We start from the raw sequence: 20,979 nt of genomic DNA, 5'->3' as shown, positions 1-20,979 counted from the left end.
GATCCCCACCACCCACCAGGATGCATGGAAGTGACTGATCTCTGTGATCCCCACCAGCCACCAGGATGCATGGAAGCGACTGATCTCTGTGATCCCCCTCTACCCACCAGGATGCATGGAAACGGCTGATCTCTGTGACCCCCCCCCCCCAAGCACACTGCCCACCAGGATGCATGGAAACAACTGATCCCTGTGCCCCCCACACACACACACTATCCACCAGGATGCCTGGAAACACGGATCCTTGTGACTTCCCCCACTGCCTACCAGAATGCATGGGAACGACTGATCCCTGTGACCCCCACTATCCACCAGGATACATGAAAACTACTGAACCCTGTGGTCCCCACTACTCACCAGGGTGCATGGAAATGGCTGAATCCAGTGACCCCTCCCCCCTTCATTACCCAGCAGTATTCATGGAGACTACTTTTCCCGGTGATCCTCCCACTACCCAGCAGGATGCATGGAAATGATTAATCCCTGTGGCCTCCACTACCCACCAGGATGCATGGAAGTGACTGATCCCTGAGACCCCCCCCCCCCCCACTGCCCACCAGGATGCATGGGAACAACTGATTCCTGTGAAACCCCCCCACACACACACACACCTCCCACCAGGACGCATGGGAACGACTGATTCCTGTGACCCTCCCCATTGCCCGCCAGGATGTATGGAAATCACTGATCCCTGTGACCCCCCCCACTTCCCGCCAGTATGCATGGGAACGACTGATGCCTCTGACACCCCCCCCCTTCCCCACTGCCCACCACGATGCATGGGAGTGACTGATCCCTGTGACCCCCCCCCCCCCACTGCCCACCAGGATGCATGGAAACAACTGATCCCTGTGCCCCCCCCCACTACCCACCAGGATGCATGGAAACAACTGATCCCTGTGCTCCCCCCACACACACACTATCCACCAGGATGCCTGGAAACCACTGATCCTTGTGTCTTCCACCACTGCCCACCAGAGTGCATGGGAACGACTGATCCCTGTGACCCCCACTATCCACCAGGATACATGAAAACTACTGAACCCTGTGGTCCCCACTGCTCACCAGGGTGCATGGAAATGGCTGAATCCAGTGACCACCCCCCCCCCCCCCCCTTCATTACCCAGCAGTATTCATGGAGACTACTTTTCCCGGTGATCCTCCCACTACCCAGCAGGATGCATGGAAATGATTAATTCCTGTGGCCTCCACTACCCACCAGGATGCATGGAAACTATTAATCCTTGTGACCCCCATTACCCACCAGGATGCATGGAAGCGACTGATCTCAGTGATCCCCACTAGCCACCAGGATGCATGGAAGTGACTGATCTCTGTGATCCCCACCACCCACCAGGATGCATGGAAGCGACTGATCTCTGTGATCCCCACCACCCACCAGGATGCATGGAAGCGACTGATCTCTGTGATCCCCACCACCCACCAGGATGCATGGAAGCGACTGATCTCTGTGATCCCCACCAGCCACCAGGATGCATGGAAGCGACTGATCTCTGTGATCCCCACCACCCACCAGGATGCATGGAAGCGACTGATCTCTGTGATCTCCACCACCCACCAGGATGCATGGAAGCGACTGATCTGTGATCTCCACCACCCACCAGGATGCATGGAAGCGACTGATCTCTGTGATCCCCACCACCCACCAGGATGCATGGAAGCGACTGATCTCTGTGATCTCCACCACCCACCAGGATGCATGGAAGCGACTGATCTGTGATCTCCACCACCCACCAGGATGCATGGAAGCGACTGATCTCTGTGATCCCCACCACCCACCAGGATGCATGGAAGCGACTGATCTCTGTGATCTCCACCACCCACCAGGATGCATGGAAGCGACTGATCTGTGATCTCCACCACCCACCAGGATGCATGGAAGCGACTGATCTCTGTGATCCCCACCACCCACCAGGATGCATGGAAGCGACTGATCTCTGTGATCCCCACCACCCACCAGGATGCATGGAAGCGACTGATCTCTGTGATCTCCACCACCCACCAGGATGCATGGAAGCGACTGATCTGTGATCTCCACCACCCACCAGGATGCATGGGGAGCCAGAGAAGGTGCAGCAATGGACCATGCCTTTATAACCAGCAGCGCTGACAACCCGGAGATCTGCTTTTATCTCAGACCTTATGATTGCAGTGGTAGAGTTAATCTCTAAGATTTCTCGCTGCCTATTACTAATGTAGGAGCCTGCAGGGTCCACTTAAAAAAGAAAGAAACACACAAATTAAGCAAAGGAACATTCTCGCTGTCCGTGGAGACACTTTAATGTTTTTTTATCCTTTTGCAAATTGCTAACTCAAATAGCGCAATTTTTTTTTCCCCTTGTAAAAAACGCCTCTAGAATGGAGCTTGTGCCCTTTTAATAAGTTGGATAATTTGCTTCTAAAGTAATATATTTTATATGCGACGCATCTGAGATCCCAGCCGCCGTGTGCTTTGCCGCCCATGCCAGTCCAGCGGGGCTCTGCTTTGGCATTGGAATCATTTGCCCGACTGTTGGCGTTCAGCAAGACATCTGCTTGTGTATTGTCCTCTGCCAGCCTTGTTTGGGCTCGAAGAAGCGGGTCGTCTCTGCTTAATGTACGGGGAGAGCCTTGTTCCTCTGCCCCAACCCTCACCCGAGGGATGGCAGCTAAGTGGTTAACTCCGGTGGTGACCTTGGATAAGTGACTTTGTCTTTTTCCTCTGTTTTCAGCCATCATCATCATCATCTTGTCGGCTGCGCCGGGCGGACGCAGAATTAAACGGATTCAGATGTTTTCAGAGAATTCCTGGGAATTGTTTTCCTAGACGTCTCTTAATGTTTGAGCCGGATAGACTTTGTCCTCCGCTGCAGGGGAATAGGTTATGAATTCCTCGGAGCGGCTGCAGATGTGAACGCTCCTCTATTACACATTAGTAACATGTATAATAATGCTGTCACATCCCATCATTTGCCAAGTCATTAAAGGGGTCTTCCGGCGTAGGAAACCCATTGTCATGTGCCCATGTAAGGAGTTATGGTTACTGGAGTGGGGGGTCCTCTCTCCAAGAACGGGGGCGATTGCATAGGGCGTCTCTGATTCTGGAGGTTCTGCATTTGTTGTGTGCAATTCTTAATTTCTTTTATGGCGGTGCTTTAGGAAATTGATCACTTTCTGAAAGGTTTTCCTTTAAATTCTAGCTGGGGAGGACACTTCGTGATCAGCGTTATAACAAATAGAGATTGTCCAACACTGCCGATCCCTTTAATGTGGACTAATATACTTGACTTTTTTTTCCTGGTGTCGTTGCTGTAGTTGAACTCTGCTCTCTATATGTTTTATTGCAAGCTTGTTCATATGCACTGAAAGCAATATGAGCAAGCAGCGCTGCAGGGTAAAGCATGGCTAAATAACAGAGCAGCAGTATCAGGAATCTGACATATTCCAAAATCCATCTCCTGTCTAAGTGCTATGGCATCTAGGACTATCGGTAATGGCAGATACCTACTGTACATGGTGCCTGGCATGTGATATATCAGCGCAGATGGGAACTTACAGATGCAGTGCTGCCACCATTAATGGCCATCTGTACAGTGCACATACAGTGGGTACGGAAAGTCTTCAGACCCCTTTACATTTTTCACTCTGTTTCATTGTAGCCATTTGGTAAATTCAAAAAAGGTTCATTTTTTTTTTTCATTAATGTACATTCTGCGCCCCATCTTGACTGAAAAAAAACAGAAATGTTGTAATTTTTGCAAATTTATTAAAAAAGAAAAACTGAAATATCAGATGGTCATAAGTATTCAGAGCCTTTGCTCAGACACTCATATTTGTCACCTGCCGTCCATTTCCTTGTGATCCTCCTTGAGATGGTTCTACTCCTTCATTGGAGTCCAGCTGTGTTTAATTAAACTGATAGGACTTGATTTGGAAAGGCGCACACCTGTCTATATAAGGGTACCGTCACACTATACGATTTACCTACGATCACGACCAGCGATATGACCTGGCCGTGATCGTAGGTAAATTGTAGTGTGGTCGCTGGGGAGCTGTCACACAGACAGCTCTCCAGCGACCAACGATGCCGAGGTCCCTGGGTAACCAGGGTAAACATCGGGTAACTAAGCGCAGGACCGCGCTTAGTAACCCGATGTTTACCCTGGTTACAAGCGTAAAACTAAAAAAAAAACAAACAGCACATACTTACATTCTGGTGTCCGTCAGGTCCCTTGCAGTCTGGTTCCCGCACTCAGTGACTGCCGGCCGTAAAGTGAAAGTGAAAGCACAGCCGCTGTGCTGTGCTTTCACTTTACGGTCGGCAGTCACAGTGCGGGAAGCAGACGGCAAGGGACCTGACGGACACCAGAATGTAAGTATGTGCTGTTTGTTTTTTAGTTTTACGCTTGTAACCAGGGTAAACATCGGGTTACTAAGCGCGGTCCTGCGCTTAGTTACCCGATGTTTACCCTGGTTACAAGCGAACGCATCGCTGGATCGCATCGCTAGATCGGTGTCACACACACCGATCTAGCGATGACAGCGGGAGATCCAGCGATGAAAGAAAGTTCTAAACGATCTGCTACGACGTACGATTCTCAGCAGGATCCCTGATCGCTGCTGCGTGTCAGACACAGCGATATCGTAACGATATCGCTGGAACGTCACGAATCGTACCGTCGTAGCGATCGAAATGGTATAGTGTGACGGTACCCTAAGACCTCACAGCTCACAGTGCCTGTCAGACCAAATGAGAATCATGAGGTCTAAGGAACTGGCCAAGGAGCTCAGAGACAGAATTGTGGCAAGGCACAGATCTGGCCAAGGTTACAACAGAATGCAGTGCTCAAGGTTCCTAAGAGCACAGTGGCCTCCATAATCCTTAAATGGAAGAAGTTTGGTGCCACCAGAAGTCTTCCTAGACCTGGCCATCCAGCCAAACTGAGCAATCGTGGAAGAGCCATGGTGAGAGAGCTAAAGAAGAACCTCAAGATCACTGTGGCTGAGCTCCAGAGATGCAGTAGGGAGAGGAGAGAAAGTTCCTCAAAGTCAACTATCACTGCAGCGCTCCACCAGTCGGGCGTTTATGGCAGAGTGGCCGGACGGAAGCCTCTCCTCAGTTCAAGAGATATGAAAGCCCGCATAGAGTTTGCTAAAAAACACATGAAGGACTCCCAGACTGTGAGAAATAAGATTCTCTGGTCTGATGAGACGAAGATAGACCTTTTTGGTGATAATTCTAAGCGGTATGTGTGGAGAAAACCAGGCACTGCTCATCACCTGCCCAATACAATCCCATCAGTGAAGCATGGTTGTGGAAGCATCATGGTATGGCGGTGTTTTTCAGCTGCAGGGACAGTCACAGGGCGACTGGTTGTCATTGAAGGAAACATGAATGCGGCCAAGTACAGAGATATCTGGACTTCAGACATGGCTGAAGGTTCACCTTCCAACAAGACAATGACCCTAAGCACACAGCTAAAATAACAATGGAGTGGCTTCAGAACAACTCTGTGACCATTCTTGACTGGTCCATCCAGAGCCCTGACCTAAACCCAATTGAGCATCTCTGTAGAGATCTGAAAATGGCGTCCACCAACGTTCACCATCCAACCTGACGGAACTGGAGAGGATCTGCAAGGAAGAATGGCCGAGGATCCCCAAATCCAGGTGTGAAAAACTTGTTGCATCATTCCCAAGAAGACCCATGGCTGTACTAGCTCAAAAGGTGCTTCTCAGTGCTGAGCAAAGGGGCTGAATGCTTATGGCTCTGTGATATTCCAGGTTTTATTTTTTTAATAAATTTGTAAAAATGTCTACATTTGTTTTTTTCAGTCAAGATGGGGTGCAGAGTGTACATTAATGAGAAAAAAATGAACTTTTTTATATTTACCAAATGGCTGCAATTAAACAGTGTGAAAATTTTAAAGGAGTCTGAATACTTTCTGTACCCACTGTAAGGTTTGCCACCAAGCTTTGCAAAGACTCTGATAAGGATATAAATTCTTAAAAGGGACCCTGACTGCCCGTTTTTACATATAGACGTAGTGGTATGGCTGTGGTGGGTGCTTGATACCCCCCATAAAAATTCTACTTGTTTTGTAGGGATCTGATGTACCAGTCATGATCAACCTACCAAATGAGCCATATGCAAATTAGGCTGCAGTTGAACTGGGGGTGTGTCGGTGCACTGGAAGGAAGTATTCCAAGTGTATTGACACACCTCCAGTGCACTTACAGCCTGATTTGCATATGGCTTCTTTGATAGATTTCTTCTGATTGGCGCATCAAAATTCCACAAAAAAAAGTTTTACAGGTGGGGGGGGTCTTCCTATACTGTCATACCTCTGCCTAAAATCACTTATAAAATGTAGTTTTGGCGTTCTATTCAGAACCTTGATTTCCAGGAGATGCGTTTCTATAAATCCTGCCGAATATAGGAGACACGTGATCGTTATGGGTGAGTAGGGCTGCATTTGGGACGGCAGTCTGCGAAGACTTCCTGGAAAAATCCTAAAATGTAGAACCCTAAATGTGGAATAAACAGATTACCAAGATATTTCCACCCAGACAAGGCCTGGGATTCCTGCACGAGTGACATTAATCACCCCGCTGTTATTTCCTTTGGTCACATATGGTGTTACTGGAAACCTAACATTGATCATTTTTATCAACCTCATGTATAACTGAGATGACCGGTCAGGACATTGCAGTCAGCACTGCAACCATGAATGTCGGGCGTGCGATAACAGCCATATATGATAGAGGGGGCATTGGGACCCCCCTCGGGCGCCCGGATCCTGGGGTGACGGCTAACTCTGCCATTTCATTCAGCCCAGAGGCGTAGCTAGAGGTTTGGTTCAAGGGGAGCAAAACTTCTGAGTGGGCCCCCTAATAGAATAGTGGATGTAGGAGAACCTCAGCAGATGACTGCACGGTTACTAAAAAAAAAAAAAAAAATCTCTATACAGAGACAATCACTGATATTACTGCCACATGGTGACCATATAGTGGTAAATACCAGTCATGCAGAACACGTAATTTCAGTACGGTCATATGTAGTGACTAACAGCTGACGTTCTTTCTGATAGAATCGTTCACTTTTCCAGTTTTTTTTTTTCATCTTGCCCAGACTGACATGACAACTTCGTTTGAAGAGATTACAACAAAGACTCATTTGACTTATCACATTTTAATCACCGTCCTCATCTATCCCCAGCCTGAGCTCTGGTATGTTTCCCTATTACTGCACCTACTGTGTGGTACTGTGTGCCTCTAATTTTCGTCCTACTGGAGACATAGATACCCCTTTTATTGCACTCATAAAGTATGATGTCAACATAGTACAGTCTAGTGCACCCCATAGTCCTCCATGTAGTGTAATGCACCCCATAGTCCTCCATGTAGTGTAGTGCACCCCATAGTCCTCCATATAGTATACTGCACCCCATAGTCCTCCATATAGTATACTGCACCCCATAGTCCTCCATATAGTATACTGCACCCCATAGTCCTCCATATAGTATACTGCACCCCATAGTCCTCCATATAGTATACTCTACCCCCATAGTCCTCCATAGAGTATACTGCACCCCATAGCCCTCCATATAGTATACTGCACCCTATAGTCCTCCATATAGTATACTGCACCCCATAGTCCTCCATATATTATACTGCACCTCCATAGTCCTCCATATGTATACTGCACCTCATAGTCCTCCATATAGTATACTGCACTCCCATAGTCCTCCATATAGTATACTGCACCCTATAATCCTTCATATAGCATACTGCACCCTATAGTCCTCCATATAGCATACGGCACCCTATAGTCCTCCATATAGTATACTGCACCCCCATAGTACTCCATATAGTATACTGCACCCCCATAGTCCTCCATATAGTATACTGCACCCCATAGCCCTCCATATAGTATACTGCACCCCATAGCCCTCCATATAGTATACTGCACCCTATAGTCCTCCATATAGCATACAGCACCCTATAGTCCTCCATATAGTATGCTGCACCCCCATAGTCCTCCATATAGTATACTGCACCCCCATAGTCCTCCATATAGTATACTGCACCCCCATATAGTATACTGCACCCCATAGTCCTCCATATAGTATACTGCACTCCCATAGTCCCCCATATAGTATACTGCACCCCCATAGTCCTCCATATAGCATACGGCACCCTATAGTCCTCCATATAGTATACTGCACCCCCATAGTCCTCCATATAGTATACTGCACCCCCATAGTCCTCCATATAGTATAATGCACTCCCTATAGTCCTCCATATAGTATACTGCACCCTATAGTCCTCCATATAGTATACTACACCCCAATGGTCCTCCATATAGTATACTGCACTCCCATAGTCCTCCATATATTATACTGCACCCCCATAGTCCTCCATATAGTATACTGCACCTCATAGTCCTCCATATAGTATACTGCACCCCCATAATCCTCCATATAGTATACTGCACCTTATAGTCCTCCATATAGTATACTGCACCCCCATAATCCTCCATATAGTATACTGCACCCCCATAATCCTCCATATAGTATACTGCACCCCCATAATCCTCCATATAGTATACTGCACCCCCATAATCCTCCATATAGTATACTGCACCCCCATAATCCTCCATATAGTATACTGCACCCTATAGTCCTCCATATAGTATACTGCACCCTATAGTCCTCCATATAGTATACTGCACCCTATAGTCCTCCATATAGTATACTGCACCCCCATAGTCCTCCATACAGTTTTCTGGCCAGCACAATGTTCTAACTGATTATTTTCTTAATCCTATTCATTCCCCTGCTGCTCTGGTCTCTGCAGCAAGAGTTCTGAAGCACCGTACATCTCAGCGCTTCTGGCTCTATATATTGACGTCATTGTGGCCACTGCGCTGAGACATCAGGCACCAAGGAAAAATGATGGCGGAGGAAGCGTCAGCAGATGCGCCCTACTTCATTATTGCTTTCAACTCTATCTGCATCCAGGAGCACTGCGCACGCCGCCAATACAGTTAAAAGTAGCATAGTTTAGTGTTGGCCCCTCAAAGCGCGAGGCACCCTCCGGCACCTTTCCCGCTCCTCGCGACGCTCCGGTGATCGGTCCATGCATTGCGATCTCGCGAGATGACGTAGCGGTCTCGCGAGATGACGTAGCGGTCTCGAGAGATGACGTAGCGGTCTCGCGAGACCACTACGTCATCATCTCACTAGACTGCAATACACTCTAGAGACCGGAGCACGCAAGGAGCGTCGGTAAACGCTTCCTGGATCCAGGGGCCAACGAAAGGTGAGTATATAACTATATTTTTTATTTTAGTTCTTTTTTTTTTTTTTTTAACAGGGCTATGATGCCCACATTGCTATATACTACGCGGGCTGTGCAATGTACCGCGCGGGCTGTGCAATGTGCCGCGCGGACATGCATATTCTAGAATACCCGATATGTTAGAATCGGGCCACCATCTAGTCTTTTTATAATGAAACTTTACACACACTGTGGAAATCGTTTCCGCTGCTTACATTGTGGATGTAAAACTTTTTAGGGTTTATGCACATCAATCTATTCTGCTGAGAAAAATCACCAGCGTCAAAATCCGCTCAAATATTGTTGCAGAAATGGAAATCTGTAGCTCCAGTCAATTTCTCTCACAGATTTTCTCCATAGCACGTAGATACAAAACATCTCATCCACATGGTACTGTTAAAAAAAACCACTGTATATCCACACCCTAACCACAATTCCGCTTCCATAAAAATGGCAAAATACAGGGTGGGCCATTTATATAGTTGGATTAAAAATGGCCGACTTCAAAATTGCCGCCATCTTAAAAAGTTTCCCCCCTCCCATATAATAATGTGCCACAAACAGGAAGTTGATCTCACCAACCATTCCCATTTTATTTAGGTGTATCCATATACATGGCCCACCCTGTAGTAATTCCACAGCAAAAAAAAAAGCAGGCATAATTTCAGTGCAGATTTTGCAGTAGATTTTTACATCATGTATAAAGCCGAGCCTACTAGGTAAACTCTCTACCTTTACAATTCCATGCCATAAACCCTGAGACTGAAAAGCAAATTTACCCTATGCTCCATCACTCAATGACCGCACGATAGTCCTGGGGGTAAATTGACGCAAACGCTGATTAGAACTGAATTTATCGCGCCCACGCTGCACAGTTGCGGTGCCAACCACTGTGCCAATGCTCCTGTTGAGACGCTGGTCTCATACCTAAAGGAACGTTAGTCTGACCGTATGTTCTAGGCAGGGTGATATATGGCAGTAATATAGTCCGCAAATAAATGGAGAGGGACTGTACTAGGAAATGGCATCTTGGATTTTCTGCCCGGTGCTTTGATGCTTGACTGGCATAAATAAAGCGCCCGTCTTGCGACCACATTCTCGTCATCTGCTTTGTGCTCAGCAGTCCATTGAGAACATGTTTTTTATGGGTAGCAGCGGGCTATTATTTCTTTTCTGTCTTGTACGGGGGTTGATGTATAGGGTGGATCTGCTGGAACCTTTGCCAGTCAGCTCTCTCGCAGTCCTGCCTCCTTTCTGAAAATACGAAGGCTATAAATACCTCCCCACCTCCTTGAGATTCATTGGAGGCTTCCAGGCTCCTACGCAGGCAGAGAATGATGGAAGACTGAATTCAAGGAGGGCAATTCAGCTTCTCGTACGGCGAAATAAAGAAGGGATAAAAGGACTCGATCTGATAATTCACCTTGTGCCAAGGTCCGCAGGTGGCACTGGCACAAAATTCTGATGGTTTAAAATTGGAACCCATTTCCCTATTGCCCACCAACTCGGCACGGTCAGTGTTAGCAAGAAGAGATTTGGGATCTCCTAAAACGTCCACTTTTTTTTTGGAAGGGTAGTCAATAAGGACAAATTTGCAAACTCACATCATGGGTTTTTTGGGATTGACTATTCTCAGCTATGCAAGTAAAATAGCCAAAATGGTTAATCTGTTTGGGAAGTACTAGGACTTTTTTTTAGTACCCTAATTGTGGTACCCCATGAGCGCCTCAATCCTAGCTCTTAAAGTTGTTTCCTCGCACTCCAATAGTATTTCATGGTCTACAAACACCAAACATTTAAGAATGGGAACGTTGATGAGTGGCCTGGCATGAAAGAGGCGAACCGTTCCTAAAATTACCCATAATTTGCTTTCTGGCAGGGGTAGATAGCTCGCGGATGGCTAGGCATGGGGCAAGGGTGTCGGTGGGATTCTAAAACACATGATGTACTGACAAAAGGATTTAGGTATAAGGCTAGGGCAAAGAAACTACCGTAAACGTTTGCCCCAAGGGATAACTTGACGGCACTTCTGCCTCCTGGTTGTTGAGCATCTGTAAGGTCATCCTGATTTGCAGAGAGTATGCTAAACCTTTCCTGGTCTTACCTGGTGATTCATCATAGTCGTGGTCATCATACCACATTACTGTTCCCAACCTAGCCTACTGTGTAAGATTGACCTAATGAGACATAAAATATAGTGTGGACCATTATTAAAGAGAAAGTTGGGTAAATCCAAGATCCATGGGGCTATCCCCACCCTCATCATGGTTCCATCGTAACAGATGTGTAGGCCTTATTTTCTTTAACACTACGACCGTGTTCACACTAACCCCGTTACGGTTATCATTTTCTAGGAAGTGTCATGAAATTCTATAGCAAAATTGATTTGTACATATTCTATTGGGAAATGACAGTTCATGATGGCGGCCGTGCCTTATGGGCAGCAATCTGTTAATGCCAGTGATCCTTACAGCCGGCTGAGGTCCAGATTTCGCCCTCTCAGCAGATGGGGTAAAAATTAACTGAATTTATTTTTTCTTCCTTTCTCCATTGCACTCAAGGTTTTTGTTGGAGTCCGCTCTTCTAGTGTTATTTTCTTTCTTTTCTTTTCTATCCATTGAGACTCTTGAAATTGCTGGATATTTAGAATATAAAGTGGTTGGTAATTTATTTTTTTACCAAATGTGTTAGGGACTTTATGTTGTGTCATTTATTAATATATAAGTATTACAGGTTTCTCCTCCTGTACTTGTTGGTACCTCCTTCCTCGTAGACGGCATAGGTCCACAAAATGGCCAGTGATGGAGATAATTGACATAATTGGCATTAAAGGGTTTATCTGGTGAAAACTACTTCTCACCCATCAAAAGGACAAGGTGATAATTTATCAATTTTTGTGTATCTGAGTTTTAGGGTCCTCAACGATTGGTAGAACAGGTCACTTTTAGCGCTGTTAGAATACAGCGACCAAGCTTATGGTTGAACGATGCTCACTATGGGGCTGCCGAGTGCTGCACTTGGCTTTTTCCTGCAGCTCCATAGAGCATTATTGCGGCTGCATTCAGGCATGAGCACTGCCGCTCCAGTTTTGTAATGGGGACCCCACCACCAATCAGTAAGTATCCTGCGGTTAGATGATAACTTTTTTTTTTTTTTTTTCTTTTACTGGACAACCTCTTTAATGTGACCAATGGGGCCCAGGCATTGATAAGATTGATGCTGAGAATATGCTGAGAAAAAGAGAATGGACTGCACCTCCAAAAATCATACATTGATATAAAGCCGCTAGGCAAAAATTTATATAACTGAACATGACGTTCTTAGTTTAACATTATGATCAGACTGTATGAAGCCCACTGCTGTGTCACGGCGAACCTCTTAGGCCATGTTCACAGTTTGCGGCGTCCCTCTGCGGGTTTTCCCGCAGCGGATTTGATAAATCTGCAGGGCAAAACAACTGCGGTTCTCCCTGCAGATTTATCGCGGTTTGTTCCGCGGTTTCCGCTGCGGGTTTCCGCCTATACTATTGATGCTGCATATGCAGCAATATGCAGCATCAATAGTAATGTTAAAAATAATAAAAATTGGTTATACTCACCCTCTGATGTCCGGATCTCCTCGACGCTGCACCCGGCGGTCCGGTTCCAAAGATGCTATGCGAGAAGGACCCTTCGTGATGTCACGGTCATGTGACCGCGACGTCACCGCAGGTCCTGGTCGCACAGCAACCCTGTGACCGGACGGCCGCGTGCAGCGCTGAGACTTCAGAGGGTGGGTATAACATGATTTTTTATTCTTTTTTTCACCCCAAATATGGTTCCCAGGGCCTGGAGGAGAGTCTCCTCTCCTCCACCTCGGGTAGGAACTGCACATTAGCCGCTTACTTCCCGCAACGTGGGCACAGCCCCATGCGGGAAGTAGGCGGTTCAATGCATACCTATGGGTGCAGAATCGCAGCGATTCTGCACAAAGAAGTGACATGCTGCGGGTTTTAAATCGCTGCGTTTCTGCGCGGTTTTTCCCGCAGCATGTGCACAGCGGTTTGCGGTTTCCATAGGGTTTACATGTTACTGTAAACGCTATGGAAACTGCTGCGGACCCGCAGCATCAAAATCGTGGCGGTTCCGCGGTAAAAACCGCAAAGTGTGAACCCAGCCTTAGTGCGTCCTACCACCCTAACGGAGCGGAGACTGCAAAATAAGGGGTCTAGCCCATTTTTGCTGTCACTGAAGAGCTGGAGGAAGGCGAGTTTCATTACTCCTTTCATTTTGGTGTTGGTGCTGTGTGGTGGCCACTGTTGCTGCGGTTTTGTGCTGGTGACGTGGCGCAGTCTGAAGTCATGGGGACTCAGTCTTGCAGCACAGGCGCTGTGAGGCACCAGGCCGTCTGCCCTGCTGGTGCATTGCCGCTGTAGATGTGGTCGGTGCACCCACTACGTGGTTTGCCGTGACGTAGCAGTGGGCTTCATACAGTCTGATCATAATGTTAAACTAAGAAACTCATGTTCAGTTATATATATTTTTGCTGAGAGGCTTTAGATCACTGTATGATTTTTAGAGATGCTGTCCATTCTCTTTATTTGAGCATATTGATAAGATTGAGCATCCCTGGGGTAATATTCAACTTCCCATTGCGGGTCTATTTACAATATTCGCATTCCAGGTTGACATTAAGGGTCCAAGATAGGGGGTCCCATCTCAAGGTACCATCTGCTTAGTAACTGATGGGCATCATTGATCTGCAGATGCCATATTTTTAGTCAAATAATCTGTTCACATAGTGCAATTTGCCGGGAGCTTTCACAGGCCTCAGTATGAGCGGAGACGTCGGGTAAGGCCACGGTGACATGGTCGTAAGACTGCCTTGAGTGGAAGTATTATCCAATGCCTCTCCACTGTTATGGCTGCTAGAAGTTGCGTTTTCATCTTTTACATGGCAGAATACCATCCTGCAGTTTCCGCACTCTTATAAAATTCAATGTATAACCTGCATGCCATTGACATGTAGTAAAACGAGACATAAACCTGCGTCATGCAGCTGAAGTTGCACATTCTCTTCTTTACCATGGGCCTATCTCACAAATATTCATTTTTGCACGCATTTTGGTATTTTAGTAATATCTAATGGAGGTGAAGTGTAATAGCAATTTATTGATGTATGTCAGAGGCAGAATAACTAATTATTGAGCTCGTTACCCCGCACGTTCGTTATGTACAGTGACCACAATTATTACGGTTGTGTGGGAACGGTTTTTGGTTTTGCCCTTTCTGGCTTCTTCATTGTAATCACATTACGCCAGGTATTGGTCACTAGCTTGTTCACGTCAATGCTTTTCTTGTTGGGATTTCATTGCAAACACAATTTTTCTTAAAAGCAAAGATGGCTTCTCTCCTTCACCCATGTGCCTCCCACCCTGCGCGGTCCGACCGCCATGTTGTTCCCTGTCAGCCCATTGCTTGTTTGTATTGCTTCCAGTCAGCAGAAACAGTGGTGCGAGAGAAAACGACCTATATGGTACAAAATTGGGTATGACTAGCCGGTCCTCTCATGTTGTACCTATGTGTATGTGTCATGGTGATTGCTAATTGTGCGCAAAAAAAAATGTTGTGTGACGTGTTTTAGATTTGTTGAAATGATACCTTTGTGGTACTTTTTGTGCTAGAAGCTCAGCTTGTATGTAAATTGTCCTCCATTTTGTAGACGCGGTTAATAAGAGACTTCAATAAGAAAAACTGAAAGTCTCCATATATACAAAAGACTAGGCCTAGTTTATGGCCATGTTGTCCCTGGCAACCAATCAGAGCTATGCTTTCATTTTATAACCTGCTTTGAAAAAATGAAAGCTGCGCTCTGATTGGTTGCTATGGGAAACAAGACCCTTTTCGAAAAATGAGGCCTACTTTCCCCTTGGCGTGTGCACTATTGTATAGTTTGCTTACTCCAGATACCTCACAATCCATTTTTTAGGACATTTGTGAGTCCTGCCAATCCCCTGCTGCCTGTTTTATTTTCAGAGAAAAGGAGAATAAGCGGTGTCAGAGGTGTCTAGCAGCCTCTGCATTAGGGTCTCGGTTCTCAGGCTCATATATTTAGGTAATAAATGTTCCAAATAGAGTGGAAAGAAAACCCTTTTAGCTAAGGTATTGCTACCATCAGTAGAATCCACATTGAATTAAGAATGGGAAGAAATGGAGACAAATGAGAGGTCGGGGTCCAGTGATAGAGCAGGGTATCCAGCAGCACAGAGGATTTCAGCTGATGACCTTGCATTCATTTTAGCTTAAAATAAGGAAACGAGTGGAGACGAGATGTACATAGATGTAAACAGCAGTGCAGAGTATTTTAGCACAGCGATGAGCAGAGGGATGACTGTTCATGGGATCCTTTGTTGGTACCCTAGGGAACAATTTATATAAGTGAGAAAATATGATAATCTGGGTGACGCCACATGAATTGATCTTGGCACGTATTTGTATAGTTTGGGATCTGGACGGGGGTCCTAGCAGGGGGGCACAGACTCCATAGCTGTATACAGGACACCTCCTGATTATTACGGCACATGTCCTACCTGTATTACAGGAATGCAGATTGCGAGGATTGTTAGCTATGCCCGGTATTCATATGATGATGTCCTCAGTGACACACAATGTACGTGTAGTGCGTCCAGGTTACCTTCCGTCCTTTCTGTGTGTTCTACAAGTCGTTCAGTATAGGAACAGGTTTGTGCTGTTTTCCTTGAAGATTAGCAAGGAATGTCACTGAGCCGTAATATCCAAGAGATAAGATCCACCCAGCCTGGCTATGGCGGTATTACCTGCTCCGACACTTCTCGTACTGATAGGGTCTGATCCATGTAAAGTGGTTCTCCCACGTAACGAGCAGAGCCAAGCTGCATTGACCCACATGGGAAGGGTAACTCCTCCATTCTGGACCTTAGACAAAGAGCTGCCCTTAGGCTGCTTTCACACATCAGTTTTTCGCCATCAGTCACAAATCCATCGAATGTTGAAAAAAAGGAACCCTCTTACATTGTGAAAAACTGATGCGACGGATCCGTTTATTCGCCTGATCCGACTAGCTGATCCAGCTAATTGGATCCTAAAAAAATCGGCGCATGCTCAGTTAAAATAAACCAAATTCGTTGTCGGATTCCATAATTTGACGGATCCTGCGCCATATGCTTCCATTCTAGCAAACGACACAGAAAAAGTTACTATGTCCGTTTTCTCTGGCCGCCAGATAAACCATTTTCGACAGATGAAACGTGAGGCCATCCGTCGCTAATACAAGTCTATGAAAAGAAACTGATCCGGCGGCAACATTCGCTGGATCCGTTTTTTTCAAAATTCGCCGGATTGAGACTGACCGCAAAAGACTGATGGATGAAAGGGGCCTTACTGTTAAAACTCCATACAATAGATGGAAGGCCCCTATGTCACCAATGGATAATGAACCTTTTGATCTTCGTCATGCTGGTGACCTATGAATGGTTTATTATTAAGGGCTTTTCTATTGAAAATAAATTCAAAACCAAAAACACAATTAAGGTGACATTGCAATGGGGGTGGTCCATCAGCTAAAACCCTAAACGCAGTAATAAGGACACCAAAAATTGCCATCTCCCATTTGGCTTTTAGTTTAGATTTCAAAATTTATGGATTCAACCTTTTAAGGGTATGTTCACATATAACAGAATTTTTCTGCTGAGGGTTTTGCCACAAATCCACTGTTTTTTCCTGCAGATTTGCTTTATTGCACTGCAAAGGATAAAATCTGGAATGAAAATCTGTATCATAAATTTCACTCCACAGGCCAATTTCCACTTAGCAATGATTCCACCTCACTTAAATAAGATTTATTACGACTTTCCTGTATTATACAGCCGTCATCCTCCTTTAACAGCAGCGGGATTTAGGGTATGTGCACACGTAAGAATTTCTTGCAGAAAATTCCTGAAGAAAACCGGACATTTTCTGCAAGAAAACCGCATGCGTTTTTTTTCGTGTTTTTACCGCGTTTTTTTCCGGAGCTTTCCCAATGCATTATATAGCGGGAAAAAAACGGAAAATTAATGAACATGCTGCGTTTTTTACCGTGATGCGTTGTTTTCGCGGAAAAAAACTCATCATGTGCACAAAAATTGCAGAATGCATTCTAAATGATAGGATGCATATGTATGCGTTTTTTATGCGTTATTATCGCAAAAAAACATGAAAAAAAAACGCAACGTGTGCACACAGCCTTAGGGTGCATAGTCTGGGGCATTGTTCCCTGTACTTTTGCAATGGCAGTGGACGTAATGAAGCTCCCCCCTTAATTACCACCTCATTGTGAAAGCTGTGGTATTGCAGTACTGTATATAGAACCAGGACCACACGATTGCAGGTACAAGTTCCCTAAGCAGACTAAAATAAGGAGAAAAAAGTTTTCTAAAAAAGATATACTGTATACAATATTGAATTTCTGCATTTATAGATGTCTGAAAATGTTCTCGAAATATAAAAAAAAATGAAAGAAAAAAACATACCAAAATTGCCCCAAAAATGCAATCAAAATGTCACAACTCTGTTGTTGGGTGTCTCAGGACCCTTCCCTGTCCCTAACTCTAGGGGCATCTGAGCTCTCCCTGTTCCCCAGATTACTTCTGATGGTGAAGATGCCAGGGCGACATACCTTGCCTTAAATCCTGAATCCGCCCTCAGTCTGTACCCTTCCCCCACCCAGGGAAGAGGAAAGTAGTTGTGTACCATAATACACCAATAGACTAACAAGGTAATATAAACTGGGGTAGCAAAAAATACCAAACCTACAAATATACTCCCAACATATAACAGGGATGCATCATGGAGTGCACAATGGGGTTAAACCAAAATAGGAGAAGAAAGGGAATTATCACATACTCAAAATCTAGCAACAGTCACAGATAAATCCAACAACCACCTACTCTAAAAACCATCAACTACCTCCCATCCATGCAGCATAAGCTAGCTCTGACAATGAGTGCTAGCCAGGGCCCAGATTATATAGGAGATGGGAGTGGCTAACAGTGCACAGCTGAGAGCCTTCGCTCCAGGAGCTCTCAACTGAGCAAATTAACCCCTGCACTGTGTAAAGAAATTTACGCAGTTTAATACAAAGGTAAAGTGATTCTACTCAGAGCAGGAGTTGAAGAAATCAGACGCTGCAGTCTTCTGGCTCCACTCTGTCGCGGTAACACAAAATGTCAAATGTGCCCCAAATTGGTATCAATAAAAACGTCTGCTCGCTATGCAAAATACAAAATATTGCAAGCTTCATGAATGGTAAAATAAAGCTATGGAACGCAAATTTTTTTTTTTACAGAAATTTTTGCATTTCTTCTTCCTCTTCCGGCCACTTAAATTTTGCTGTAAAAACAAAACTCAAAAACGTTTTTTTGCCATTTCCCCTCACTTGGAATTTTATTCCAACTTTCCAGTCTGGTAAAAAAAAATGGTGTAAGTAAAAGAAAAAAAAAATCCTCAAAAATAAAATACGGTGGTTCTAGATCTTGGAAGAAGGGGAGCAAGAAAACGGAAATTTCCATGCACTTTACTGACGCTCGGATACACTGTACCTTATCCACCCACAAATCCACGCAGAAAATCTGCAGCGTTTCCGCTCCATGTAAGCAGGATCTACAAACTGAGCTCTGCTGCATCTATTTTTTACCAGTCAGATTGCCGTAATTGTTATTTACTCGGTGCCTCATCAATTAAGTATTTCTGGCATCTTTTACTGTTTGGTTTTACGGCTGTAAGATCAGGTTAAGTAATTGACTCTATTTCAGCGAGGATCACGCCGCGTTACCTGGAAGTCACCTGTGGGATTTGTGATGTGTACCTATTGTTAGTGATTGTGAAGGATACAGCTTAATTATAGGTGTCGGGAAGGGTGAAGGGTTGTGCCAGGGTTGGAGGTAGGAGGAGCAGAGCTAGGTGTTGCCTGCAGCTCCATAGTGATGGGTTTTTGGATTTCCGTCACAAACAGCCTGCGGATTAATCCCCTGCAGAGCATTTCTGAGGTTTCTTCTTGTTCCCCCCTCCTCTCCGGAACGTGATCACTGGAAAGTTGATGGATGCAGCCTGACATCCTCTCTGCACTTTGCAAGAAGATGAGGAAGAAAAGGGGAGGAAAGCCGCCTCGTCTCCCTGCACGAGCTGCACTTTACATGTGAGTGAAGAACATGATAGTAATCAGCCGGATGATGACGACAACCCTTGTCATGTGCATTCCCGGCCTGTTTACAGCATGTGAAGGTCAGATTCTTCACAGCTACACCTTTGTCTTGTAAGGTGAACACCTGCGATCTTGTTTTCACGGTAAACTGAGCATTCGATCTCCTGCATAATTATCCATGCCAGCGTCTGATAAATTGAGAAGTTGGGCAGCTGGATTTTTTAGGGACAACTGTGCAGCCGATACGTGGGCCATCGGAGGTCATCCCATTACGTTTTGGATATTCGGTAGTCTTTGTGATGTTATATTTCTGGGAAAATCAAAGGGCGAGGGGCGTCATGTCTGGCAATGGCAAGCCTGGTGATCCCTAGTCATTATATGACCCCAATGGGGAATTGATCTTTTCTTTTTCTTTTTTTTTTTTGGGTGGCGCAGTCTCCTCGTCTTCTGCTTTGGGCATTGGTGGTTATTTGGGGCACACAAGATTGGGATTTGTAGTGATCCCATGTGATCACCACCATCTTTGTACGATATGTTTATGGATAAAAGTATGTGTTTGCATGGCCAGAGAGGTGTCTGCCGATGGAGAGGCAAAGTTCATCTGATAATCAGAAAGCGTTAGTGTGTTTGAAATAAGCTGATTTTATGGTCTTGTGCCTTGCGCAACCTCTTTGAAATTTGTATGTTCTTATGGGTAGCTATATACTTGCATGTTTAATAATATATGTATATTTGCGCACAGTCTGCTTGCCACATAGCAGATTTATATGTTGAGTCTTGCACTCGTATTTTGCTGCCTATTTTCTGTTGTAGCCCCCTTTGTATGTTGCCTTACCATTGCTGGCCGACTGTAGGTGAAAGCTGCTGTCAAATGTTGTTGTCGCCACTCAAAAGTATTTGCCTTTTCTGGCTGTTTAAGCTTCTTCTGTGCTTGACTATCTGTTTCTGTACTGCCCTTGTCAGCCTGTACCATCAGACTGACAGCTTGTTGCCTCTCTGGCTGTGTATGTGTTGCTCTTGTCAGCCTATACCTTCTGACTGACAGCTTGTTGCCTCTCTGGCTGTATATGTGCTGCCCTTGTCAGTCTATACCCTCTGGCTGACAGCTTGTGCGCTCTCTGGGTGTATATATGCTACCCTTGTCAGCCTGTACCTTCTGACAGCTTTTGCCTCTGGCTTTATATGCGCTGTGCTCCCCTTGTCAGTCTGTACCCTGTAAGTGACAGCTTATTTTTCACCTGTCAGCCTGTATTTTATGACAAACAGCTTGTACCTTCTGACTGACAGCTTGTGCCCTCTCTGGCTGTATATGTGCTTCTCCTGTCAGCTTGTACCTTCTGACTAACAGCTTGTTGCCTCTCTGGCTGTATATGTGCTGCCCTTGTCAGCCTGTAACCTCTGCCTGACAGCTTGTCCCTCTATGGTTATATATGTGTTGCC

At 45.5% G+C, this 20,979-nt stretch overlaps 1 protein-coding gene across 8 annotated transcripts in view; it reads left to right on the top strand.

The window, feature by feature from the left end:
• The window catches only part of IQSEC2 (IQ motif and Sec7 domain ArfGEF 2), a 248,444-nt gene that overhangs the window by 183,464 nt on the left and 44,001 nt on the right, over positions 1-20,979 (top strand). The window contains exon 1 of one of the 8 annotated variants that reach the window (XM_069748266.1): positions 19,277-19,533. The exons of 6 other annotated variants lie outside the window; for them this stretch is intronic. In XM_069748266.1, coding sequence (XP_069604367.1) covers positions 19,439-19,533 — 95 coding nt within the window. In that variant the 5' untranslated portion in view covers positions 19,277-19,438. Of the gene's footprint in view, positions 1-19,276; positions 19,534-20,979 lie in introns of those variants that run through there. One more of the 8 variants, XM_069748269.1, reaches the window with a different exon arrangement.

This window comes from Ranitomeya imitator, chromosome 2 (genome assembly GCF_032444005.1).
Source record: "Ranitomeya imitator isolate aRanImi1 chromosome 2, aRanImi1.pri, whole genome shotgun sequence".
Lineage (NCBI taxonomy): Eukaryota > Metazoa > Chordata > Amphibia > Anura > Dendrobatidae > Ranitomeya > Ranitomeya imitator.
The sequence above is the reverse complement of the archived record's forward strand: the minus strand, read 5'-3'. Positions and strand labels throughout refer to the sequence as shown.